This window comes from Armigeres subalbatus, chromosome 2 (genome assembly GCF_024139115.2).
Source record: "Armigeres subalbatus isolate Guangzhou_Male chromosome 2, GZ_Asu_2, whole genome shotgun sequence".
NCBI classification, from domain to species: domain Eukaryota; kingdom Metazoa; phylum Arthropoda; class Insecta; order Diptera; family Culicidae; genus Armigeres; species Armigeres subalbatus.
In genome coordinates this window covers 125751050-125778702 of record NC_085140.1, presented here as the reverse complement: position 1 = coordinate 125778702, position 27653 = coordinate 125751050, and the positions used below count along the sequence as shown (strand labels likewise).

The window sequence follows — 27653 nt, the reverse complement described above, 5'->3', positions numbered from 1 at the left end:
CTGTCGAATAAAACTTGTTGGGAGGAAATCGGTTAGTTTATACTTTTTGCCTTTCTCGTACAACAAAGTTGTACCGAAAGGCTATATGATTGCTCCAAAAAAGAACTTTTGATAGAAGGCCCGGAGACCCATAGTGTTATATACCGATCGACTCAGCTCAACGAACTGAGGTGATGTCTGTATGTGTGTATGTATGTATGTGTGTATGTGTGTATGTGTACAAATTTTGTAGACACACTTTTTGGAACTTAGCATTATCCGATTTACTCGCAACAAGTTGCATTCGACATTGTTTGCTATTGAAAATTGGCCCGATCGGACATTGCATTTCGGGTCCCCCCTTGGAAAAAAAAAAAATTCAAAACACGAATTTTTTTTTTCAAAGATGGTGGCAATGCATTTTTATCAATGCAAAAACATGCAAAATGATTGAAAAAATGTGATCTATTTTTTACCTTTTTTTACCTTTTTAGTGTGATTTTTTCAATATATTTTATAATGCACGAGAAAGGCATCATCACTGCTAGGTGGATTAACCTGGGTTTTTGTTGTTGTTCGAGTAAGTCAAAGCCATTTCTTCCATTTTGCATGCCTCTTGAAGATAATATCAAGCTTATATGTTCGCCGTGAAGAATCAGTCCTCCAGATATGCTTTGTATTGGTAAGATCTTTTTGATTGGCTTGTATTGGCTTCATTTTCGGTAGTTTGTTTATGGATATATTATCCTATTGATAGTCATAATCTTATGCTTATTGTAAACAAAATTAACATCGGTCTGGGGGTGAAAAACCTGTCTGAAATGGGCCACTCGAGCTGCAGTAGGGCTAGCAACTTCTAACTTAAGGACTAAATCTGACTGTTACACAGTCTGCTTTTTTCAAAACATCACTGCCAGCCAGTGGGGATTAGAATGGCCACATACAGGAGCTCCGAAAGTATGCTATGGGGTTTTCATTATTTAATAATGAAGTTTTTCTACAGAAATTAATTCGAATGTTCTATTTCATGAATTACCACTTAGTTGATGCTCTTAATGAAAATACGTGTAGTTCGTTTGTTCCTTTGCCTCGTACCAACATAATGAGTGTTAGGGAAATACTCTTACTGTGGTCGTTCTTTCAGTACGACTTGATGTTAGCAAAGTGCATCAATTTAAGGAAAACGAAATCGAATTGGAATCTTGCGGACATCGAAGTGTCCAGCATCACAACGCTCACAATTGTGTGTATTCATTCCTAAATCCTAAATGACAATTATCTTAAAAGCTATGATTTACTATACAAGAATGTTTTGAAACCAGTACATAGCTTCAGTGTGACTGGGAATTGAAGTAGTGCACAATAACCGAACCTGCCAAAAACATGCAGACGATGTTCAAGACCTAAAATGATTAGTATTGAAACTGCAGCACCACAGACAGCCCAACACTACCGAATGATGAAGTATTCTCCTATACTGATTTCCCTCCGGTGAACAGCAATCGATCAACTTCATGCAATGGGAAAGCAATTTTTTGTTGTTGAAAGTTTTCTTATCAGTGAAGACTTTCCAGTTATGGGAAGTTCCCTTCGCGAATTTTAACAGTTCTTGTCTAGTTCCAATCCAAGTGCAAAATTATCTGAATGTCTATGATTTCGAGGGGCAGTTCAGTGGTGGATTATTCAGTGGCTGTTAGCGGTAACGGTTCTAGTTCCGGTTAGATTTAGAGGAAGAATTGAAAATAAGTTGATGTTTAAATTGAGAATTTCTGAGATTCGACCTGAATATAATTTTTTGCTGATGGTGTTATCGAGGGTCGTCGGGAGAGAGGAAAAGAGGAGTTGTAAGCGTTTTCGTGTGGGAGTTCTGGTTTTCGCTGCCAAGGCGGTTTGGGTTTTCGGTGGTGTAGGGATTCATAGTGTAGCCACAGACAAACAGACATAACACTCGACAAATTTCCATCATTCACTGATTTACTGGTCGATTCAAATAATCATTAGTAGGCCAATTGATCACTCGTGGCGCGCGCATCGGATTTGCTCTAGTTTGACGTTTGCTCACTACCGCCATCTGGTTCGTGATTTGCCCAACTAACTGAAATCAACAGATGTCGTTAGTGTTTGAATGACGATGAATTTGATGAGTGAATGTTCAATGTGTTATGTCTGTTTGTCTGTGGTGTAGCCAAATTTCAGTTTGTGGTGCTAACATTCCAAAACCAATACTTAACTGCTAAATTTTGCTTCCCGTTCCGTAATTGTGATGTCAAGTCAATACAGGGGAACTGTACCGGTTTTGGCCATGTTCGTAATTTGGACAATTTTGCGAATAACTAAAAATAAAGCGATTAGCGAGGGTTTTATTAGTTCCATCGAAAGATATATCCCTCACGGTTCAATGCTGCTTTCAACTGATCGATTATTTTGGAAAAATATGTATTTTCCAGGGTTGGCCAAATTAGGCACTAAGTTGGCCAAAACCGGTACACTTCCACTACATTCTGCCTTAGTTATTGAAATTTTCATAAACTTTTATCGTTGAACATAAATACAACTTCGTTCAAATAAAAACCGAGGATTTGTTGAACATTTTATGAAGAACAGGAAAAACATGAATATAAAAGTCAATAAAAGATCCTTAGGCTCAAAATTCTCAAAAACGAAGAATAAACAAAACTTTCAATGTTCTTATAAAAAGACAAGTTAAGATAAACCTTTGTGAAAACTTCTCGTTTTATACTCTTTATACATTATGATGAACCAAGGTAATTCTTCTGCTGAATAAGATTGTTTAGTATATTGTATCATTTTTGTGTTACTGTGCTTACACTAACTGATGAGCAGAAAGTGCACGACTTTTAGCCCAAGGCGGTGATGGGAAATTGACGGCAGCAAAAAGCGCGACATTTTTTTTTCTCGCAACACCCACCTCGCCGTAGTGGTTGTAATCCTGCAATAGTGACGTGATTAAGACGAGGCAAGTAGAAGCGCTCCGTCAACCAGGCGTTTGTGTCATGGGTTGTTGGGGGTTCACCCCAACTCGCTAGTAGTGGTATCGGCGGATGAGGTTGTACTATTGGAACTGTGTTAGAAATCTATCAGCGATTCTCCCACGGAGCTACTTCACTTGCCAGATATGTTTGCGATGGTTTTAGGTTAGGTTGTTGTCGTTGTTGTTGGTGGAAGCAGATTCGATCCGCCGTGGGAGAGCAGTAATGTTGAGCGAGAGAAGCGAGTGAGCGAACTTGTGTTACGAAAGTGTGACTCAAGATGGTGCCGATATCTGGCATTTCTGGCTGAATTTGTAAACATTCGCTGGGGGACAGAAGGTGGGTTGAAGTCGGTTGAGGTGCATTTCCAATTATGAGATGGATTTTTCGAGAGGGTTTTTTTTTCTCAAGGACATAAAATAATGTAATACTTATGTAGATATTTCGGAAATGACAAACAGGTTTCAGTTTTGTTTTTGTCTTATTGGCTATGCATTACGAATAAAAACATAACAATATGAAATGATTTCATATTGTGATGTTTTTAAATAAACAGCAACAGAAAGACAATGTCGTCCAATTATAATTGTTTTGTTTCTGTAACATTGGATATGCAAACGACTTCTCTTGTTTCATAAATTTCTTATCATAGTACAAACGAGGCGGCGAACATCATACGATGTGAGTAATGTAATAAAAGAACGAAAAATAAGTAGTCGAAAAGCTTCAGCCGGACGACGAAAGACGATCGATAATAAAAACATTGTCTCGCGTGTCACAGCCCAATACTGTGCGAAATAAAAATGAGGACCATATAATATGTTGGATAAATTTATTACCGTGCGTTTTGCATAGACTATGTACTGAACAAGCAGAACATTCTTAAGAGTTTTCATATTTATTTAACGCTGGGATAATAAAGACAACATGGCTATGTGACTTTATTTTGTTATATTTAACTAATTTCGATTTAGTTTTAAATAGATTTTAGGATTATTTAAAAAAAAAAAATAGTGCATAATTAAATTTAAACCATTTACATTTTTTGCATGATTCCAAGTGGTTTTAGTTTTTGGTGGGGGTGAATAATCAATTATAGCCTAGGGATTTTTTAAAAATAAATTACAATTGTTAAATCATTTTTAGTTTTTGCATGGCAAACATTGCTTATTGTTTAAGTTATCGTGTAGATTGATAGAGACATAGTACTGATTTTTTGAACAATTTGTAATTTATTATCAATTACTGAGATAAGAAATTAATATCTTCCATCTTTTGGATTCGATGATGTCTTCATTTTTATTACGCGCGGTATAGTGACAACGAATACATCAAAGAATGCGATGATGACGCGACGGCGGTGGAAAATGGTCTTTGGTTCCACCCATCCGATGATGGTTGCGATTGCAACGCGAACAAAATAGTTTAGTACATGTGGTGTTTTATCTACATATTATCGCAAAGTGTAACTGAATAAAACTGTTCAATGCAAAGCAGTAGACACTATGAATATGGATAGATATATTTTAACACTAGTATGCGACCTTTGATCACTTTTTTATCTTTCATCTAATGTTTGAAATACTTTTTGATAATAATCAATGTGGTGTTTATATTTAAACAGAAAGACAGTTCTCGGTTTGCATTATTTCAGTTTTGCTCTCAAAATATATAAATCATCGTAGTTTGTAGACTTTGCAAAAAACATCTGTTCATAGTTCTGCAGATAAAGTCATCTTTATGTTTTTGCACCTTCAGCGAAAATTACTAATTGAAGACCTTTGTTATGATGATGTTGACTTTAGTGATTTCAAGCAAATGTATTCTTGGAAGAAGCAGAGTAAATCAAGATAAAATCAATAAATTCGAGATGATCGCCGTATTGCGGTAAATAATGCAATGAGTCTATTCATTATGGGTAGGAAAATTATGTTGGGCATTATAGTGGAATGTGTTCACTTGCTATAAGAAGAGTTAATATTATTGATATTGGTTTCTTTTCAAGGACGGACGAGGTTGGGATATAAGTTTCAGGTATTTCAGCTGTTTATCCGGGTCTGGTGATCTTCTAACTTATTCATTCTAAACTCTGAAAATTCTTACTTTACATCTCTAATGAAGCCAGAAGAGATATTCAACAACCGAAAAAAGTCACTGAGATAAATTGCACCAGGAGTCATACTGACCAATGAAATATTCAATGTCCAACCACGCAATTTGCGGAGGGTCAGCATATCGTCTACCACCGGATCGATCCACCTAGCTCGCTGCGCACCTCGCCTTCTTGTTCCCGTCGGATCGTTGTCGAGAACCATTTTCTGGCTACGTGCCCGGCCCTCCGCAGTCGTCCGATTTTTGCTTTTTGAACGATAGATGGTTCTCCTAACAGCTGATGCAACTCGTGGTTCATCTCTTGTCAATTCTTGACTACGGTTTAAACTTGCGACCAAATTTTGTAAATTTGCAAAACAAGTTCAATGGAATCCATTTTATAGGTTCAAAATCTTTCTGAAGCCTGTTTCTCTTGGAAAAGGCCGAATATTTCGATAAGGCAATAATTTAATTAATAAAACGAAACTTGCAATTTGATTTTCGGAAAATAATGTTATTCTTGTGATTTTAAGACAAGATAGACATGCCCTTTAACCATCCGGGTTGCTGATGTCTGATTCTGAACTGTGTTTTAGACATGTCCAGAGGCGTCGCGATCAATTCTTCAACTTGTGCACCGCTTGATTAAAGTTAAACATTTCGAGACAAACGCGTATAAGAGGGACCTGAAATGTCACATCCCATATAAATGATTTGGGCCTTCCTTAGCCGTGCGGCAAAGAAAGCAAGACCATGCTGAAGGTGGCTGGGTTCGATTCCTGGTCCGCTCTAGGATTTTTTCGGGTTGGAAATTTTCTCGACTTCCCTGATCATAAAATCGTGTATCATCGTGTTTGCCTCATGATATACGAATGCAAAAATGGTAACTTTGCAGTTAACAAAGGTAGAAGTGCTTAATAAAGACTAAGCTGCGAGGCGGTAATGTTCCAGTGGGGGCTATAATGCCAATAAGAAGAAGAAGAAGATATAAAATATAAATTATCCATCCCACGTCCCATTTATAGTAGGGGTAATGACGGCTTTGGTAGGGGTTTTTTTATGACTGATTATGCTCAAATTTGGCCCAAACATTCTTTGCATACCAAGAATATTGTGGCCAAATTTCATAAAATTCGGTCGACAAAAACCCCCTGCCAATAATAGAACAAAACCTGCCAAAGGCGTCTGTTCCCCTATTAAACTTAATTGAATAAGTAAAATCAACAAATTACCATAATGAAAATCGTTATGGTTTTTAATATGACAGATAAGACATCTATTTATCTATTTAATGGAACGGTCACTTTTAATTTTAATTTGAGTTATTTAACCAAAAAAATTAAATATTTTAAGCATTTTTATCTGTAAACGAGCAGACCCGACGAACTTCGTTTCGCCTAAAATTGATTTATTCTCTGATAAGTTATCGAGTTATGCAGAAATTTCTGTTTCATTTGTATGGCAGCCCCCCATTTCCAAAGCGGGGAGATGTCTCGAACCATCTTCGGTCCCAAAAACCTCAAACAAATTTTCACGCGATCGGTTCAGTAGTTTCCGAGTCTATAAGCTTCAGAGAGACCGAAATTCATTTTTATGTATATAGACTAGCTGTATGTACCCGGCCTTGCTCGGAATTGCCAGTTTGATTCGCAGCTTGTTCACAATCGGAAAATGAATAAACCAATTGGTCAACAGGATAATTGTGTTTTCTTATTGATACTTCATCATTTGATTAAAAGAAGACAGATTTCATTTGAAAACATTGACTGATTTTGAAGAAAGAAGCAAATCCATAATCGCCTTATTCCAGGCAAACGTCTATTTCTGAAGAAGGAAAAACATCCACCGATGTCTTATTCCGAGCAAACATCTGTTGTTAAAGAAGGGATCACATTCACCATCCAGAAGGAAATACATTAATCATTGCTTTTCACTGGGCAAACTATGATTTCGATAATGGGTTGAATTGATCGATAACTAAACAATACTCCTCCCCTCAAACCCTCCCTCTTTTCCAAAGAGCATCCCCAACCCCACTATCGTCGTTTCCAGTTTAAAGACAACCCCTTCCCCCATAAATTCCTTTGTTATCTACTCCTTAGGATAGAGAATGTGTGTACCAAATTTGGTTGAAATCGATCATGGGGGTTAGGAGTTACACTGAATTTCTCGTTTTCTAAAGACAACCCAAGACAAGTGCGATGTTGGGGGCATGCGGAACGGACACCAACACCGATAACATCGTCATAAAAATGTGCCAGAACCCAGAACAGTGGAGAGCGGTTGCAAGAGCGACGTCCAGGATAGCCGACATCCTGCAACGAAGTTGGCGCATAGAGCAGCAGCAGGCAGCCGTTACGGATAGCGGACCATGAGTCGTGGAAGTCGTGAATATATATGTCGATAATGGATGGGAACGACAGCGTCGCAACGGTATTCAGCTTGCGGCGAGCGCGTAGCCGCAGAACGTGGCGAAACGGCCGGGTTCGGAGGAGCTCCCGCTTTCGGGGAACTTCTCGTCGGAGTAGGTTAGATCCGCCGTCGGGGACTATCCGAGTCGTTCGCGATCGCGACCGAGGCGGGAGCTAAATGGCTCAATGAATAAGGTGAGAGCTGAATGGCTCAAGGCAAATGAAACTCGGTTATCGGAGTAGGCTAGGTCCACCGCCGGGGATCAGCTGAGTAGACCGTGGCGTGCGAATGTACCGGCTTCGGGTCGTCGGGGCACCATTGAACTGGAAGTTATCTCCACCCGGAATCTTTGGATTGACCTCGGCACTCGCCCGGTCACCCGTTGAGACGGGTCGTCGGTTACGGGGAGCTTCCGACGTCGGGGAACTCCCTGTCGGAGTAGGATTGATCCACCGCCGGGGACTATCCGAGTAGTCCGCGACCAAGGTGAGAGCTGAATGGCTCATCGGTTAATCAAGAAGCTGAAAGGCGCAGTTCATGGGAAATCGGTTAATCGGAGTAGGCTGGGTCCACCGCCGGGGACCAGTTGAGTAGATCGTGCCGCGTGAATGCACCTGCTTCGGGTCGTCGGGCACTACTGAACCGGAAGCTCTCTCCACCCGGAATCTTTGGTCTGACCTCGGCACTCGTCCGGTCACCCGTTGAAGAGAGAATGTGCGTAGGGCTTGGGCGGATCTATGAACATGCATACCAGGTGAATGTGTAGTGTTGGTAATGTAACAGCCATCCACGAATGCGGGTCGTCGGTATCGGGGAGCTTCCGCCGCCAGGGGACTCCCCGTCGGAGTAGGGTAGATCCGCCGCCGGGGACTATCTGAGTAGCTTGCGAGCACGTTGAGAGCTAAATGGCTCTAAAATAAAAAGGAAAGTAGATGCGTTGCTGAATGGCACAAGGAAAAAAAGTAAAGGGCTTAAGGGCCCACGCTTTTGTGTGCTTGCTGGCACCAATAAAGGGAGCCAAAGGGCTCAGACGTATGACAAAACATCGAAGAGAGGCACTGTGAAAGGTGTTGTTTTGGGAGGAGTACTTTTAGTACTGCTTTTCCCCACAGAAGTAATACTGAAAGGTAGTCCTGGGGAATTGTGCATTAGAAGAGAGGGTAACTCAAGTAACCTTCTGTTACTTGGGTGGGTTTAGTTGGTTCAGCGGTCTGGCCTTCTGCCTTCTGCGCCAACCCCACTCCCTGAGTGATAATTTCAGGTGTCTGTATGCAGATTTGCATTCATCCTCTATAAAAAAAAAAAACAAAAAAGACAACCCCTCCCCTTACCCTCCCCTTTTCCCAATGATCATCCCACCCCTTTGTTATCTTCTCCTTAGGATAAAGAATGTGTGTAGAAATTTGGATGAAATCGGTCCAGGAGTTCAGAAGTTACACTAAATTGCCCGTTTTTTGAACAATACCCCTTCCTCCAGACCCCTCCCCCTTTTCCAAATTACCCTTCCATATGATCGACTACTCTTAGTAAATTAGTGAATAAGTGTACAAAATTTGGTTGAAATCGGTACTGGGGGTTGAGTTACACTGAATTCTTCGTTTTCTAAAGACAACCCCTCCCCTTTACCCTCCCTTTTTCCCAATGATCATCCCACCTTATGTTATCTTCTCCTTAGGATAGAGAATGTGTGTACCAAATTTGGTTGAAATCGGTCCAGCGTTTCAGAATTTACTCTGAACTACCTGTTTTCTGAACAATACCCCTCCTTCCAGACCCCTCCCCCCATTCCCAAATTATATTCTCATATGATTGTCTCCTCATAGTGAATATGTGTACAAAATTTGGTTGAAATCGGTCATGGGAGTTGAAAGTAGTTACACAGAATAGTTCGTTTTCTATGCAAACCCCCTCTCACCACCCCTCCCCTTTTTCCAAATGACTCTCCCACCCTCATTTGTTAACTTCCCCTGAGGATAAAGAATGTGTGTACCAAATTTGGTTGAAATCGGCCTTCAGAAGTAGTTAGCGAACATACATACATAGATTGGTTTTTATATATATATATATATATTATTATTATTTATTCAGACTAAGGCCGAAGTGGCCTGTGCGGTATATAAGAGTCTTCTCCATTCGGCTCGGTCCATGGCTACACGTCGCCAACCGCGCAGTCTACGGAGGGTCCGCAAGTCATCTTCCACCTGATCGATCCACCTTGCCCGCTGCGCACCTCGCCTTCTTGTGCCCGTCGGATCGTTGTCGAGAACCATTTTCACCGGGTTACTGTCCGACATTCTGGCTACGTGCCCGGCCCATCGCAGTCGTCCGATTTTCGCGGTGTGAACGATGGATGGTTCTCCCAACAGCTGATGCAATTCGTGGTTCATTCGCCTCCTCCACGTACCGTCCGCCATCTGCACCCCACCATAGATGGTACGCAGCACTTTCCTTTCGAAAACTCCAAGTGCGCGTTGGTCCTCCACGAGCATCGTCCAGGTCTCGTGTCCGTAGAGGACTACCGGTCTAATTAGCGTTTTGTAGATTGTCAGTTTGGTACGGCGGCGAACTCTATTCGATCGGAGCGTCTTGCGGAGTCCAAAGTACGTACGATTTCCAGCCACTATGCGTCTCCGAATTTCTCTGCTGGTGTCATTTTCGGCAGTCACCAGTGAGCCCAAGTACACAAATTCTTCTACCACCTCGATTTCGTCACCACCGATGCAAACTCGCGGTGGGTGGCTCACATTGTCTTCTCTTGAACCTCTGCCTATCATGTACTTCGTCTTCGACGTGTTGATGACTAGTCCGATCCGCTTAGCTTCCCTCTTCAGTCTGATGTAGGCTTCCTTCATCTTCTCAAAGTTACGTGCCATAATATCTATGTCGTCGGCGAAACCAAATAGCTGGACGGACTTATTGAAAATTTTACCACTCGTGTTAATCCCTGCTCTTCGTATTACCCCTTCCAAAGCGATGTTGAATAGCAAACACGAAAGACCATCACCTTGCCGTAACCCTCTGCGGACTCGAGAATGCCCCTGAAACTCGAACTACGCACATCACCCGATCCATCGTCGCTTTGATCAATCGTGTCAGTTTATCCGGAAAACCGTGTTCGTGCATTAGCTGCCATAGCTGGTCCCGATCGATTGTATCATATGCGGCTTTGAAGTCGATGAATAGATGATGTGTGGGCACGTTGTATTCGCGGCATTTCTGCAGTACTTGGCGAATGGCGAACACCTGGTCCGTGGTGGAGCGTTCGCCCATAAAACCCGCCTGGTACTGCCCCACGAACTCCCTTGCAGTTGTTGCTAGTCGACGGCATAAAATTTGGGAGAGTACCTTGTAGGCGGCGTTCAGCAATGTGATTGCGCGGTAGTTGCTACAATCCAGCTTATCGCCCTTTTGTAGATGGGACACACGACACCTTCCATCCACTCCTGCGGCAAAACTTCCTCCTCCCAAATCTTGGTAATGACCCAGTGCAGCGCTCTAGCCAGTGCCTCACCACCGTGTTTAAATAGCTCTCCTGGTAGTTGGTCAACCCCAGGGGCTTTGTTGTTCTTCAGCCGGCCAATCTCCTCCTGGATTTCCTGGAGATCCGGAGCCGGTAGAATTATGTCCTGCGCGCGTTCTCCCAGGTCCATCACCATACCGCCATCTTCGTCTGCCACATTGCCATTCAGGTGCTCTTCGTAGTGCTGCCGCCACCTTTGGATCACCTCACGCTCGTTCGTAAGAAGGTTCCCGTTTATGTCCTTACACATATCAGGCTGTGGCACGTGGCCCTTACGTGAACGGTTTAACTTCTCATAGAACTTTCGTGTGTTATTAGCGCGGTACAGTTGCTCCGTTTCTTCACGGTCTCGATCTTCCTGCTGGCGCTTTTTCCTCCGGAAAATCGAGTTTTGTCTGTTCCGCGCCTGTTTATATCGTGCCTCGTTCGCCCTCGTGCGGTGTTGCAGCAATCTCGCCCATGCTGCATTCTTCTCTTCCACTAACTGCTCACATTCGCCGTCATACCAGTCGTTCTTTGTTTCGGAGGCACCGTGCCTAGTGCAGCGGTTGCGGTGCTACCAATGGCGGATCGAATATCTCTCCAGCCATCTTCAAGAGACGCTGCGCCTAGCTGCTCTTCCGTTGGAAGTGCCACTTCCAGCTGCTGCGCGTATTCTTGGGCTAGTCTACCGTCTTGTAGCCACCCAATGTTAAGCCGCGGCGTCCGACTTCGACGCGTGTTGTACACCGTCGAGAGTTTTGAGCGCAGGCATACTGCAACGAGGTAGTGGTCGGATTCAATATTCGCACTGCGGTAAGTGCGGACATTCGTGATGTCGGAGAAGAATTTACCGTCGATTAGAACGTGATCGATTTGGTTTTCCGTTTCTTGGTTAGGTGATCTCCATGTGGCCTTGTGGATATTTTTGCGGGGAAAGAAGGTGCTTCGGACTACCATTCCGCGGGAGGCTGCGAAGTTCATGCATCGTTGGCCGTTATCATTCGATACGGTGTCGTAGACTATCCGGTCCGATGACCGGTCTATACATTTCCTCCCTTCCTACCTGTGCGTTCATGTCACCGATGACGATTTTAACGTCCCGCAGTGGGCATCCATCGTATGTCTGCTCCAGCTGTGCGTAGAACGCTTCTTTCTCGTCGTCGGGTCTCCCTTCGTGTGGGCAGTGCACGTTGATGATGCTATAGTTGAAGAAACGGCCTTTAATCTTCAGCTTGCACATCCTTGCGTTGATTGGCTGCCACCCAATCACGCGTTGGCGCATCTTACCCAGCACTATGAAGCCGGTTCCCAGCTCGTTGGTGGTGCCACAGCTTTGGTAGAAGGTAGCCGCTCGATGCCCGCTTTTCCACACTTTCTGTCCTGTCCAGCAAATCTCCTGCAGCGCCACGACGTCGAAGTTGCGGGGATGTAATTCATCGTAGATCATCGTGTCGCAACCTGCGAAACCTAGCGACTTGCAATTCCATGTTCCAAGCTTCCAATCGTGATCCTGTATTCGTCGCCTAGGTCTTTGCCGATTATATCGAGTCGCATTATCTCTTATATTGTTCGTAATGATTGGTTTTCTAGGCGGCTTATTGGGCCTGCGCAAACCTCCTGTCTCGTCGGAGGGCCGTCGTGTCAGGGCTGTTTAGCGTCCCACCTAACACCAGGACTTGGGCTTGTGCGCTTTGAGCGGCACACGGTCGCTTTGGTGGGGCCTACTTGCGGATACATGCAGCTTTTTATAGAGGTTTAACAGGGCCCACTGTCAAACCCCACCACATCCTAGGCAGGCGCCACAACTCGCAGATGGCCTGGGGAGGGATCGTCAAGCCCTTGGACATAGTCCCTGCTGCCCGCAAATATATATATAGATAGGCCATTATTCCAATCAATGTTGACGGAATTTTTATAACATGCATATTTTCCATTTTTCTGTTAAAGAGCTCGATAGGTACTACCTATTCAATAACACCATTTTTGTAAAGTGGCGCACACGTCACTTTTTCAGATTTCGGCAGGTTTATCTTCTGGATAAAACTTTCAAGAAATTGTTTAGAGTGGCGATGCCTGCTTTCTCTCAACTGTGCTTTGAGAAATCTGTAGCGTGTACCAATCGTCGCCATACTGAAGAACAACTATTAAAAAAAAAATGAAAGGCATGTGGGTGGTGTTGATATTTCAAGCGAAAGGTTTCCCTTCCTGCTCCTTTAAAACCCTTTCAGGCCCAAATTTTTTTAGGCGGTATTACGCAGTAAATTTGTGACCACCAACGTTTCAAAATATTTTTTGCAGCTTTAGATCTCAAAGACAATTTGGATAGTCCAAAATATCTCAAAACTATTTTACGATATCCGTTGAGCTCCCGGGATGTGTAGTGAATATAATGGAATTCATATTGAAGCTTCGAATAACGAAAAGAACAGTTGTAGATCTGAAGTCCCGAATTCAAGGACAGTTTGGATTGCCCAGAATGTCTCATAACTATCTTACCATATCCGTTGACCTCCCGGGAGGTGTAATGTATATAATTGAACAGATATTGAAGATTTGAGTTCCGCAAAGAGCTTCTAAGCAGCTGTAGATTTCATGTCCCGAACTCAAGGACAGTTTTGATTCCCAGAATATCTCATTATTATATTACAATATCCGTTGACCTCTCTGAACTCAAGGACAATTTGGATTGCCCAGAATATCTAGAAACTATCTCACCATATCTGTTGACCTCCCGGGAGGTGTAATGGATATAATTGAACGAATATTGAAGATTTGAGTACCGAAACGAGCTTCTAAGCAGCTGTAGATCTCAAGTCCCGAACTCAAGGACAGTTTGGATTTCCCAGAATTTCTCGAAACTATCTCACCATATCCGTTGACCTCTTCGGAGGTGTAATGGATATAATTGAACGAATATTGAAGCTTTGAGTACCGGAACGAGCTTCTAAGCAGTTGTAGATCTCAAGTTCCGAACTCAAGGACAGTTTGGATTTCCCAGAATATCTCATAACTATCTTACAATATCCGTTGACCTCCCAGGAGGTTGAATGGATATAATTGAACAGATATTGGAGGTTTGAGTTACGCAAAGAGCTTCCAAGCAGCTGTAGATCTCAAGTCCTGAACTCAAGTACAATTTGGATTTTCGACAATTTCTCGAAACTATCTCACCATATTCGTTGACCTCCCGGGAAGTGTAATGGATATAATTGAACAGATATTGAAGCTTTGAGTACCGAAACGAGATTCAAACGAAACGATTTCAAGTTCTAAACTCAAAGAATGTTTGGATGATCTAGAACGTCCAAGGAACTTAAAAAATAGTTTATTGTACATCACAGTAACTCTGCGGATACGTTTCAATAAAAAAAATATTTTGAAACAATAGAATCCGCTGCCAGTACACCTAAATTTGTCTCTTTCGTAGCTTCACCGTGTTCATGACGTTCTAGGTTGTCGTAGGGCCTTGATCGCCCATGCCTGATATTTTTCCCTGATAGGGGAGTTAATTTCATGCAATTTTACTGAAGAGAGTGTTCACTTTCATCCATCGTGCGGTTTTATATATCCATTTTCCTGTTGGGGTCATATATGACACCGTGGGCCTGAAAGGGTTAAACAAATATGAAAACCACATTAACATTCGTGATAGTCCACAGAATTGCTTAATCCATAATATGAACTTAACGCGTGTACCCGTTGTGGCACTATTCCTAATTTTGGTTCCTGTTATAGCAAATCTCATTTATTTCTCTTGGTGTTGGCTACAATGGGACCACTAGTGCGACAACTGGTGCAAAGGACGACAACAATTAAGCAAAATCATTTTATTATTATTACAATAAGGCATTTTATGAGACATCGAAACAGCTGTTTTTCTCATGTTTATCTACTTTGACAATTAGTGGGAGCCCATTTGTTTGGTAATTTTTGGCATAACATTCTACCTATTTTACTTTTCGGCCACCAGGGCTTTAGAACAAAGTTTTTCATATGGTTCCTAAAACGTGTTGTTAGATTACTCATTACCATTGCATTCTAAGGCATAAAAAGCTGAGGAAAACACGAATGAAAAGTAAAACGTTTCAAACATTATTTTGTGTTCGGACCTAACGGAATGTTCACGCAGAATCATACCAAAACAAAACAATAAAAGTAAATAATCGGGCGACCGCGAAACGTTCCATAAAATACCTTATTATGGATTGTTTGATTTAGAAGAGATGAAGGGTGTTATCGTTTCATATGAATATGGTTCACTGATCAGAACATGATTTGTGGTGATGTGATGTGCCACTTGGTGTATAATGCACTAGTACGACAACTGATGCTATAACTACTATTGGTACATCTACCCTACCTCTTTGAACTTTCAACGCATCGATTGTCAGAACTGCTCCCTACAAATATGTAAACAACGGTACGCAGCTAACCTTCACCTTAAACTATGACCAATTTTGCCCACATTTTCTCGCCCGATTTCCCTACCATGCCGATGGAAGAGGTGCTAAGTGTGACTAGTAGTTCGCGTGTGCTTGCCGTTTGGCTGCCACCGGGGTTGTGCTGTTGATATCAACACGCTTCGTCATACGTGCACGAGTAAATAATAACAACCGCGTGTGCCGTGCATACACACATACACAAATTGGCATCCACTAGGCATAGATAATAGCCCAAAGACGGGGAAAAAAGCATCGTGATTCAGCCGGCATTTATAAAACACCCCACAATCGTCGACGGTGCGGCGTGCTGTGTGGTTGTTGTGACCTTGCTCTTCGTTCTTCTGTTTTTCCTTTTACCGGCGGAACTCGTAATCGTCATCATCGTCGCCGGCTTCGTTGTTGTTGTTGTTGTCGTTTCACACATGAAATGGAATTTTCGCCTCCGGCTCGGCGGCAGCGGTGGGCTAATAATATAATCGAAAGCCGGTGGTGAGGAATTCCACATGCCTGCTGCTATCTGTCCTAGTCATTGACAGAGTGACCATCTCATCTGGTTATCCTAGGAGATCCTTCTTTCTTCTTGTCTGCACGCTTCGTCTGCAGAAGAGATCTTTTCACATCACTTCTTCTTATTCTAGGCTTTCTGTAAGCTTATGCAATGCCAAAGTTAATAATTGAGAGCTTTCGATGGCAGTTATTGAACTTATCATTTAATTATCATTTAGTATGCAGCCAATAACTCATTCTAGAGTCTGAATTCCGAAATATGTCGTATGGTGGAGTCCTATATTCCAGGTACAAATTTCTCTTATAGTACATTGCTCTTAGTCTAATATTTACAAGGTAAAACGCTAGTATCCTTTGATATACTAAATGATAATAACACTCATTATCATTTAGTATATTGAGTGATACTAGCGTTTACGTTGTAAATATTAGACATAGAGCAATGTACCCAACGTACAAAACACCATAAAGCAGAAGAAGATATGTTTGGCCAATACTCTGAATCCACCAATAAACTGAGTATTGTCTTCATCAGTTTACGATGACAGGTTTATTTCAAAAAATTGTAAATTTATTAAAAATAATTACTGCATTACACACTTTTTGCGCGGTATGTTTTCGCTTGTTTCTAGCTTTTGGATAAACACATTGAGTTTACCTGATCAACAAATCGAAGTAAAATTAGGTGGTATTTATATAGGAAATTTAAGTGGACCGAGAAATTGATAAAAATCTACTCGCGTAAAAAGCGACCCCAGTGTACTGCATACCTATGTGTTTATTCGACAAGTTTCGATGCTCAAATAAAATAATATGCTTTGGTATTCTAATTAAACTTAAGTCAGTCCGTCCTTCCTTGAACATCTCATATTGTAGTCAGTCACCCTAGTTAGTGAAAGCACACTTTGCCAACGATGATGATTGTTGTTTTCATTTTGGTTTCCCCTTTCTCTCTCCGTTTCTTTTTTTTCAGCAGTGCGGTGCTGCTACGCGCGCGCCCCGTAGTCCAACTTCTCGTATCCTAGTTAGTTGTTTCACCCGCAACTAATATTGGCCACGGGAACGAAGCTACGCTGGTGGAACCTGGCGGCCACAATGTCGGTGCAGCAGTACTGCCTACGTTGGAACAATCACCAGCCGAACTTCATCTCCGTCTTCTCGACCCTGCTGCACAATGAGAGCCTGGTGGACGTCACACTGGCTGCCGAGGGCCGACAGCTGCAGGCCCACAAGGTGGTGCTGTCGGCGTGCAGTTCCTACTTTCAGGTGAGTGATGTTTTTGTAGCCACTTTTTTTATTATTATTGCCTGCTGCACAGTTAGCAGCGTAATCGTCAAACCGGCAAGTGGCAGTGCACTGCCGTTTATATTCGGCTCATGATAGTAAAGATATACAGTTGTGGCTGTTGGTAAAGAAAAAGATTTGTAAATACCGCATTACAAATACTGCACAAATTTTGCAACGATGGGAAGCATTTTTTTTTCAATTATATTTTGTTGACTTTGTTGATTTTATATTGAAGGTATACTGATATGGAAACGTGGCACTGATATGGAAACCAAACATATATCCACGTCGTTGTGACATTATTTAGTTTCATATCGCGTCATACTGCCCTAATCTGGCAAAGTGACGTATGCGGCAAATTACAACATGCAAGTTTTTCGTTGTATTTTTTTGTTTCAAGAGTGCGATGAGTATTACCCATTAACACTATTATTTGAAAATAGCCTATACGCCACTTTGTAAGATTAAGCAGCATAAACGATTCGATTTAGGGGAACGGTTTGCCACTTCATCTCATAGCTTCTATTTCCATCCCATAAAAAATAAAGCAATGGAAAGGAATTTGGTTTGTTTATTATTTTTGTAATTTTTTTCAGCAGTGAGCACGCATGTTGACAAAAAGAAGCGACGAATTTGTATCCCGTATTTCTTTGTTTAGCGATGTGATGGATATATGTACAGTGAGATGGAGATCGGAACAGTTCCCCTATATCAGTGATCTTCAAAGTGCGGTCCTCGAAGGATTTTTTGGATATGCACTACACTGCCGTCATACGCATATTTGTCCCATGTTTGCTGGGATTTCCTATGTACATGAGACATTTATTCGTAGAATGGCAGTACATTTGGTCCGTTTTTCATCATGCCCAGTTTTTGCCTCATATGAAGAATGCACCTAGGCCTACAGCAAACGACTTCAATGGTATTGCTCCGGGTTATAAAAATAGCAAATTGGTCCATTTTATTGCAGATTCAATCGAGCTAAATGTTGAACTTAAAGTCAAAATAATATTGTCATACACTGCTCTCTATAAAAATGTTTCTAATATAACTTAGGATTTGGCAAAATCCAACTAAAAATTCCTTGATTTTTAACTTCAGAAAATAAGCTATCCACGTACTTCACGCTACGAATTTTGTTTAACATCACTCTCCGATTAGTTGATGAATAGAAGGTTTCAGTAAAATTCAAAACATGGTAAATACACAGGATTTTGTTTTTACACGATTTTTTTTCGCTCGTATTTTTGATCGTGTGACTTCAATTTACCACCAAAATCCTCGCAACATGTGATAATTAATATGCGTTAAATATTTAGGACGAGTGGAAAATTGAGAAAATGTAAATCACGTAAAAACAGAATCCAGTGTAGTGCGAAATGCAGATTTACTATTCAACACTGCCTGCTAGCCAATTCACCTGACTTCAAAAACATGTTTGTCGTTATTTGACATAATCAGCGGCGTCACGTGATCTCACTTTAATCTGTTCAATGACACAGAATTAAAAGATTTCTATGTTTTGACTGCCCAAATAGAAAATAAAATAATCAGAGTCTATTAAGCTAATCAAAACCTCTCCATTCCACGCATTAACGCGTATAAATTTCGCATATTTGAGTTTCTTGAACATAGATTGAAATTAAGGAATCGGTTGTATTGTCCTTCAACAAAAGTTCAAAATCTTAGAATTGGACGACTTATGATCATTTGGAAAATAGATTTAAATATTTTCTGCAAACAATGCTGAAAAGATGTTGTTGCGAAAACCTTTTTTTTCGTGGCAAGTCCGCTATCGCAAAAGTATCTGTTAGTATCAACTAAATGTTCTTACAAGAATGTTGTTGAGGAAGATTCACAGCAACAAATTTCGTTCAAATGTGAAATAGAAATGAACAATCATTTTGATTAAGCTTTCAAATTTTACATGAAATGAAAACCAAATGTTGCAACAGTTCAAAATTCGTGTGCGGCCCTTGATAGTAAGCATGCTGATGGCCACTGATCTATATGATCTTCGATCACAGTTTAATGCAAAATAATCAATGATGAAATAAAATAATAATACTGAATAACGTAGTGGACAAGAACCTTAATCAAAAAGCGAAAAAAAATACAAAATCAGGAAAGCATCACCCAAATCAACAAGATTTAATAAAACGCCTCCATCTCGCCTTTTTTTCCAATCGGGACAAGTTCCTTTAGGAATTCGTCCGGAAGTTCCTTCTTAATTAATTCCTCCAAAAGTTCTTTCTTTAGGAATTCCTCCGAAAGGAATACGTCGGGAAGTTCCTACTTTAGGAATACGTCCGAGAGTTCCTTCTTTAGTAATTCCTCCGGAAGTTCCCTTTTTAAGAATTCCTCCGGAGGTTCCTTCTCTGGGAATTTTCCGAAATTTCCTTTTACAGGAATTCTCCGAAAGTCTTTCTTTAGAAATTCCTCCGGAAGTTCCTTCTTTAGGAATTCCTCTGGAAGTTCCTTCTTAAGCAATTCCTCCGGAACTTTCTTCTTTAGGAATTCTTCCGGTAGTTCCTTCTTTAAGAATACGTCTGGAAGTTCCTTCTTTGAGAATTCCTCCGGAAGTACCTACTTTAGGGATTTTTTCCGGAAGTTTCTACTTTAGGAATTCCTCCGGAAGTTCCTTCTTAAGGAATTCCTCCGAAAGTTCCTTCTTTAGGAATACGCCCGGGAAATCCTTCTTTTGAAATTTCTCCAAAAGTTCCTACTTTAAGAATTCCTCTGGAAGTTCCCTTTTTAAGAATTCCTCCGGAGGTTCCTTATTTAGGAATTATCCGAAATTTCCTCTTATTGGAATTCTCCGGATGTTCCTTCTTCAGGAATTCCTCTGATTGTACTTACAGAGGAATTCCTCCGTAACTTTCTTCTTTAGAAATTCTTCCGGTAGTTCCTTCTTTAAGAATACGTCTGGAAGTTCCTTCTTTGAGAATTCCTCCGGAAGTACCTACTTTAGGGATTTTTTCCGGAAGTTTCTACTTTAGGAATTCTCCCGAAATTTCCTCTTATTGGAATTCGCCGGAAGTTCCCTCTTTAGGAATTCCTCTGCAAGTTCCTTCTTAAGGAATTCCTCCGGAACTCTTCTTTAGAAATTCTTCCGGTAGTTCCTTCTTCAAGACTACGTCTGGAACTTCCTTCTTTGAGAATTCCTCCGGAAGTACCTACTTAAGCGATTTTTTCCGGAAGTTTTAACTTTAGGAATTCTTCCGGAAGTTCCTTCTTTAAGAATTCCTCCGAAAGTTCCTTCTTAAGGAGTTCATCTGAAAGTTCCTTCTTAAAGAATTCCTCCGAAAGTTCCTTCTTAAGGAATTCCCCCGAAAGTTCCTTCTATAGGAATACGTCCGGGAGTTCCTTCCTTTGGAATTCCTCCAGAAGTTCCTACTTTAAGAATTCCTCCGAGAGTTCCCTTTAAAGAATTCCTCCTGAGGTTCCTTATTTAGGAATTATCCGAAATTTCCTCTCATTGGAATTCTTCGGAAGTTCCTTCTTTAGGAATTCCTCCGAAAGTTCCTTCTTTAGGAATTCCTCCGAAAGTTCCTTCTTTAGGAATTCCTTCATAAGTTCCTTCTTTTGAAATTCCTCCAGAAGTTCCTACTTTAAGAATTCCTTCGAAAGTTCCCTTTTTAAGAATTCCTCCGTCTGGAAGTTCCTTCTTGGGGAATTCCTCTGGAAGTACCTACTTTAGGGATTTTTCCGGAAGTTTCTACTTTAGGAATTTTTCCGGAAGTTCCTTCTTTAGGAATTCCTCCGAATGTTCCTTCTTTAGGAATTCCTCAGAAAGTTCCTTCTCTAGGAATACGTTCGGAAGGTCTTTCTTTAGGAATTCCTCCAGAAGTTCTCACTTTAAAAATTCCTCCGGAAGTTCCCTTTTTCAGAATTCCTAGAGAGGTTCCTTGTTTAGGAATTATCCGAAATTTCCTTTTATAGGAATTCTCCGAAGGTCTTTCTTTAGAAATTCTCTCGGAAGTTCCTTCTTCAGGAATACGTCTGGAAGTTCCTTCTTCATTAATTCCTCCAAAAGTTCTTTCTTTAGAAATTCGTCCGAAAGTTCCTTCTTTAGGAATTCCTCCAGAAGTTCCTACTTTAAGAATTCCTCCGGAAGTTCCCTTTTTAAGAATTCCTCCGGAGGTTCCTTATTTAGGAATTTTCCGAAATTTCCTTTTATAGTAATTCTCCGAAGGTCTTTCTTTAGAAATTCCTCCTGCAGTTCATTCTTAAGGAATTCCTCCGGAACTTTCTTCTTTAGGAATTCTTCCTGTAGTTCCTTCTTTAAGAATACGTTTGAAAGTTCCTTCTTTGGGAATTCTTCTACTTTAGGGATTTTTTCTGAAGTTTCTACTTTAGGAATTCTTCCGGAAGTTCCTTCATAAGGAATTTCTCTAAAGTTCCTTCATAAGGAATTTCTCTAAAGTTCCTTTTTTAGGAACCTCTGGAAGTTTTCATAATCCTCTGGGAGTTTTTTCTTCCGAAATTTTTTTTTATATGAATTCTCCGAAAGTTTTTTCTTTAGGAATTCGTCTGGTAGTCCCTTCTTTAGGAATTCGTCTGGAAGTTCCTTCTTTGGAAATTCCTCCGGAAGTACCTACTGAATTCTTCTGGAAGTTTCTGCTTTAGCAATTCTTCCGGAAGTTCCTTCTTGAGGAATGTTTCTGAAGTTCTCCGGAAGTTTTCCTAATCCTGCGGAAGTTTCTTCTTTAGGAATTTCCTTTTATAGGAATACTTCGAAAGTTTCTTCTTTAGAAATTCTTCCGAAAGTCCCTTCTTTATGAGTTCCTCCGGAAGTCCGGTCTTGAGGAATTCCTCTGGAAGTTCCCACTTTAGGAATTCCTCCGGAAGTTCCTTCTTGAATAGTTCTTCCGGAAGTTCCTTTTTTAGGAATTGCTTCGGAAGTTCCTTTTTAGAAATCCCACCGGAAGTTCCTTCTTGAGGAATTCCTCCGGAAGTTCATTTTTAAGGAATTCCTATGGATATTCATTATTCAGGAATTCCCCCGGAAGTTCCTCCTTTAGGAATTCCCCCGGCAGTCCCTACTTTAGGAATTCTTCCGGATGTTCCTACTTTAGGAATTCCTCCGGAAGTTCCTAGCTATGGAATGAAGAATTCTTCCGGAAGTTTCTTCTTAAGGAATTCCTCCGGATGTTTATTTTTCAGGAATTCCTCCGGAAGTTTCTTCTTCAGGAATTCTACCGGAAGTTTCTTTTTTATGATTTCTCCGAATTTTTTTGGAATTCTCCGAAAGTTCCTTCTCTAGGAATTCCTCCGGAAGTTCCTTCTTTAGGAATTACTTCGGAAGTTCCTTCTTAAGGAATTCTCCAAAGCTTCCTTTTTACGAATTCTCAGCAATTTACTTTTTTAATAATTTGTCCGGAAGTTGCGCCTTCAAGAGTTCCTCCGGAATTTTCTTCCTCAGGAATTCCACCGGAAGTTTCTTCTTTAGGATTTTTCCGAAATTTCCTTCTTTATGAATTCTCCAAAATTTCCTTTTTAGGAATTCTCCGCAATTTACTTCTTTAATAATTCGTCCGGAAGTTCCGTCTTTAAGAATTTCTCCGGTAGTTCCTTCTTTCGGAATTCATCTGGAAGTTCCTTCTTTAGGAATTCGTCAGTAAGTTCCTCCTTCTTCAGGAATACCAGAAGTTTCTTCAGGAATTCCTCCAGAAGTTGCTTCAGGCATTCCTCCGGAAGTTGTATCAAAAAGTTGAAAGCTGCTTAAATAATTCCTACGGTAGTTACTTCGAGAATTCCTCCGAGAGTTGTCTCAAGAATTCCACCGCAAGTTGCTTCAAGAATTCTTCCAGAAGTTGCTCCAGCAACTCCTGGAAATTGTTTAAGATGTTCCTCCAAAAGTTAGTTCAGAAATTGCTCCGGTATTTGTCTCTTGAGGCAAGAATTCTTCGAAAAGTTGCCTCAAGAATTCCTCCGCAAGTTGCTTCAAGAATTCTTCCAGAAGTTGCTCCAGCAATTCCTCCGGAAATCGTTTAAGATGTTCCTCCAAAAGTTAGTTCAGAAATTGCTCCGGTATTTGCCTCATGAATTCATCCGGCAGTTGCTTCAGGGATTCCTTCAAAAACTGCTTCAGGAATTCCTCCAAAACTTGCCTCAGGAACGAATTTTCCGGAACAATTCTCAAAGGATGAGGGGCATGTTTCCTCCAGGAGATATTTCCGTACAAATTGGGAAGTTCCTTCTTTAGGAATTCGTCCGAAAGTTTCTCCTTCTTTAGGAATACCTTCAAAAGTTGCTTCAAGAATTCCTACGGTAGTTGCTTCAAGAATTCTTCCGAAAGTTTCCTCAGGAATTCCTCCGGAAGTTGCTTCAAGAATTTATCCAGAAGTTGCTCCAGCAACTCCTCTGGAAATTGTTTAAGATGTTCCTCCGGAAGATAGTTCAGAAATTGCTCCGGTAGTTGCCTCATGAATTCATCCGGCTTCAGGGATTCCTTCAAAAACTGCTTCAGGAATTCCTCCAAAAGTTGCTTCAGGAACGAATTTTCCAGAACAGTTCTCAAAGGATGAAGGGCATGTTTCCTCCAGGAGATATTTCCGTACAAATTTCTAGGGAAATTCTTCTAAGTAACAACTGGATAAAATTTTGAAGGGATTAAAAAAAAAGCAAATGGAGATGAATTTCATGAGAAATTATGGATACTATCCCAGAATAAATTCTTTTCGGTATTGCTGAAAGATTTTTTTGATAGTATTTGATGTTAAGAAAATTATTTTGAGCTTTTTAGGGTCTGTCTCAATTGGATAATTAAACTGAAATTAAACTTAAAAGTGACATTTCCATAATTATCGAATAACCCTGCTCGCAGAGCAAGATTACTTTTGACAGATATCGAATCATTTTTCATCGATGTCCTATTGGAATTGCTGGGTAGCACCAGCCATTCCTATAACGGGGTGATTTTTTAATTTTCGAACTCACTTTTAAGTTTAATTCTCTAAATGAGACTGACCCTTAGTGGAATGTCTTCACTTGTCATAAGACGAGTTTGTACAATCCTATTGAATTCCACTACCTCATTGTGTCTTGACAGATACGTATTTCGACCTCAACAGTAAGGCCGTCTTCAGTGTCTCGTACTTGACTCGGCCGTCTTCAGTGTCTCGAGTCGAGTCAAGTACGAGACACTGAAGACGGCCTTACTGTTGAGGTCGAAATACGTATCTGTCAAGATACAATTAAGTGGTGGAATTCAATAGGCCTGTACAAACTCGTCTTATGACAAGTGAGTATTTAATGACTCATTCCTACTGCCGACCTTATTTAGGAGACAATCCCAGGAGAAAATTCTAAATTTATTTCTGAATTATTTCCCAAACAAATTTTATAGATAATTTTGTACGACAAGTACAGTTTTAATTTAGTTCAAAGCTACATAAAAGTTCCGAAAAACGGAGTTTGAAGCGCCCTTTCTTTAAGCACCGACGGTTTAGTCTTTGTCCCAGTTTGTTTACAAGTTCGCCTTGGTAACGGGCTTGTCGGTCATATGGCTACCGCTTCTACCTCATACGGAGGAAGTCGTGGGTTCAATTTCAGGCACGTTGCATTCCTTCTACTTTGTATTTAAAAAAATATTTTAAAACCGTTTCCATCTTCTATCCCTATACCTACAACTTGATTATTTCTAGCAAGTAACTGTTAGAATTCGAAATAAGCAAAAAAGCTCATTTCGGCATCCAGTTAGAATATATGTACATCACCCTTTCACTACTATCACATTGCCAACCCGATAACCAAGACGATCGTCCCTCTGCCATAGAACCAAACCCCCAGATTCCAAAACAAAAAGTCGTAGGAACTCGTTGCGAGTGCAGAGGTGTCGGCTTGCATTGGCCGAGTGATTGCATCATCAATTCCTTCCCATCCCCAATATACTGTGAGGACATGGCCAGCGCCGTTATCAACTATTCGAAACACTAGAGCTCTCGGACTGTGCACATTGAGCAATTCCCATGCTTCCATACATTGGTTCCCTGTGCAATTGCGATTGTTCTGTTCTGGTCAATGATGGAGTGGAAACTACGAACTGCACGGTCATCATGCTCATGCTGTCACAACAAAAATTGCTCTGAAGATTTTTTATATGTACATTCATTGATGAAAATTTATTTAAAAAAAAAGGACTAAATCCGTCATTTTCTTTATTATACCTTTGTAGCTACCATATTCTACCATATACTTCCATACTGATGGTTTGCAATTGCTCTCTGTTCACAGTCCCTGTTCACCGCAAACCCCTGCCAACACCCGATAGTGATACTGAAGGACGTACAGTACAACGACCTCAAAACGATGGTAGATTTCATGTACTACGGGGAGGTGAATGTGTCTACCGAACAGCTGCCCCAGGTGCTAAAAACGGCAGAGATGCTAAAAATCAAAGGCCTCGCGGAAATGCCGGACGCTTCCGCGGTGTGTAAGGCCGACCCGAGCAAGCTCGACCATCCGGACCTGGTGGGCGCCGGTCTAGGTCCGGGTGGAACAGGCGGACCGGAGTCGATGTGGGGCAGTGCAGAATCTCAACAGCAGCAGGTCGCTGCCCAGCAGCAACAACAACAGCAATACCACCAGCAGCTACAGGCCCAGCAGACACAGCTGCGAAGGACACCCTCCCCCACCACCAACATGTCCCCGGCGGCACGGCGGAAACGGTTAAGGAAAACCTCGACCGGGTCGGGTTCGCTCTCTACCGAACGCATCCAGCAGCAACAGCAGCAGCACCACCAGCATCAGCAGCAGCAAGAAGAGCACGGTACCAACGCGGACGGAACGATAAACATCGTGCCGCATCTGCACATACAGCAACAGGTTGATAACATATCGTACAGCACCAGTCACAGTGCACTAGCGTCGCTTGCGGGAGCAGCGGGCGGAGCTGGTAACAACATTAGAATAATCAAGGAAAGTCCAAGTTCCGATGTTGACCAGCAGCAGCATGAATCGTCGCAGGAGAGTGTGGACGAGTCGGGCCACCATATCCCCAGCATCATCGTAAGTAGAACAAATTACACGACGATGGTGCGTGCACCCAAAGACGCCCGAAATCAATAATAATGGATTTTTCCACTTTTGCATACTTCTCTTTGACAGAAAACCGAAGACTTGAGTGGTGTGACGCAAAACATACCGATGGACATATCCGCGACGTCGACTAGCGTGGCGGCAGTCAATATCCCGCAATCGCAATCTCAGCACAGCGGTGAGTGACTTTTTCCTTCTGTTTATTGTCTATTTCCAAAAATGCGTTTCTCTTCTATGGTGCTTTACTCTGTTATTGCGATCTTTTATTTTGTATTGATGTACCGATTATGTGATGTTCCGAAAAATAAGTATCATACGACCTTTTCATCAGTAGTCCTCTACCGTCGTTTCTAAAATTAGAGCAAATTCATTGTCACATTTTCCCAACCATGAAGATTACTGCTAACATAATACGTGCAATTTATTTTCAATTTTATCATAAAATTAAACTTTAAATTCATGGTTCTTCTATTTAGCGAAAAGATCCACCAGTAGTTTGTTTAAAACTTTGTATATATTCTAACAAAGGCAAATACCACGTCTTGAAATCCGGGTATCTGTATTTTATCATGTCTTGGACTTTTCAACCTGGTATTGCCGAATATTGATAGCCGCCATCAGTTCGGCACGAGTTTTGCATGATATCCCAATAAAAATTCAAATTTATCTCAAGACTGAAGTCATATCACTGTCGCCAAAACGTTTTTTTCCTACTGCTTCAACAATGTCCCATTTGGTGTGGATATTATTATCTCATTCAGTCATCATCGCGTTTCTGTCATCGATCGTCTTCACCCGTATCGTCTGCTGTATTAACGATAGAGCAGCCGCCAGCTCAGCCAGAAAAAAAGGCTCAGAAATTATCCAACGCCATCCCCATCACGCCCATGTCCTGGGGACACCCGTGGAGTGGACCAGCAGAAGCCATAATATAATCGGACAGACATTGTGGATTGTGCTGTCACAGTCCAATTTTTCGTTCATTATTCACGTTCACAGCCGCGCCACATACACGACACGAAAATTCGATTCCAGTGTCGATTTGTTGTGCGACTGGTGAAGCTTTTTTTACAGTACCTATAATTTTTCAGTTTCTTTAACTATTTTTGCTTGCATGTTCTTTTTTCTGTATGCAGAAATTGTCCTCTGCATCACCACCATTCCTGTTTTTTTGTATTATGATGAACAGGTTTATTTTTGAATTCATAAAATTTTATTAATAAATATTTTTATTTTTCATTCGCTTTCTCGTGCATAAATAACGATCTGATTTCGTCATATCTGACTCATCCTTCGGCTGTCATCAAAATTAAACATTCCTGGGGCCCCCTTCCCGCTAACTTTTTTTTCTGTTGGTTCAGCGTTCTCCTCATGTCGCCTCATTTGTTCTTCGGCTGTTTT

At 41.3% G+C, this 27653-nt stretch overlaps 1 protein-coding gene across 7 annotated transcripts in view; it reads left to right on the top strand.

Moving 5' to 3' along the window:
• LOC134210810 (protein tramtrack, alpha isoform) overlaps nt 1-27653 on the top strand; it is a 149652-nt gene that overhangs the window by 33870 nt on the left and 88129 nt on the right. For 5 of the 7 annotated variants that reach the window (XM_062687109.1, XM_062687106.1, XM_062687105.1 and 2 more), the window contains 3 exons: nt 16897-17189; nt 25449-26222; nt 26322-26430. In XM_062687109.1, coding sequence (XP_062543093.1) covers nt 17019-17189; nt 25449-26222; nt 26322-26430 — 1054 coding nt within the window. In that variant the 5' untranslated portion in view covers nt 16897-17018. The remainder of the gene's footprint in view (nt 1-16896; nt 17190-25448; nt 26223-26321; nt 26431-27653) is intronic. The other 2 variants (XM_062687108.1, XM_062687107.1) reach the window with 1 other exon arrangement.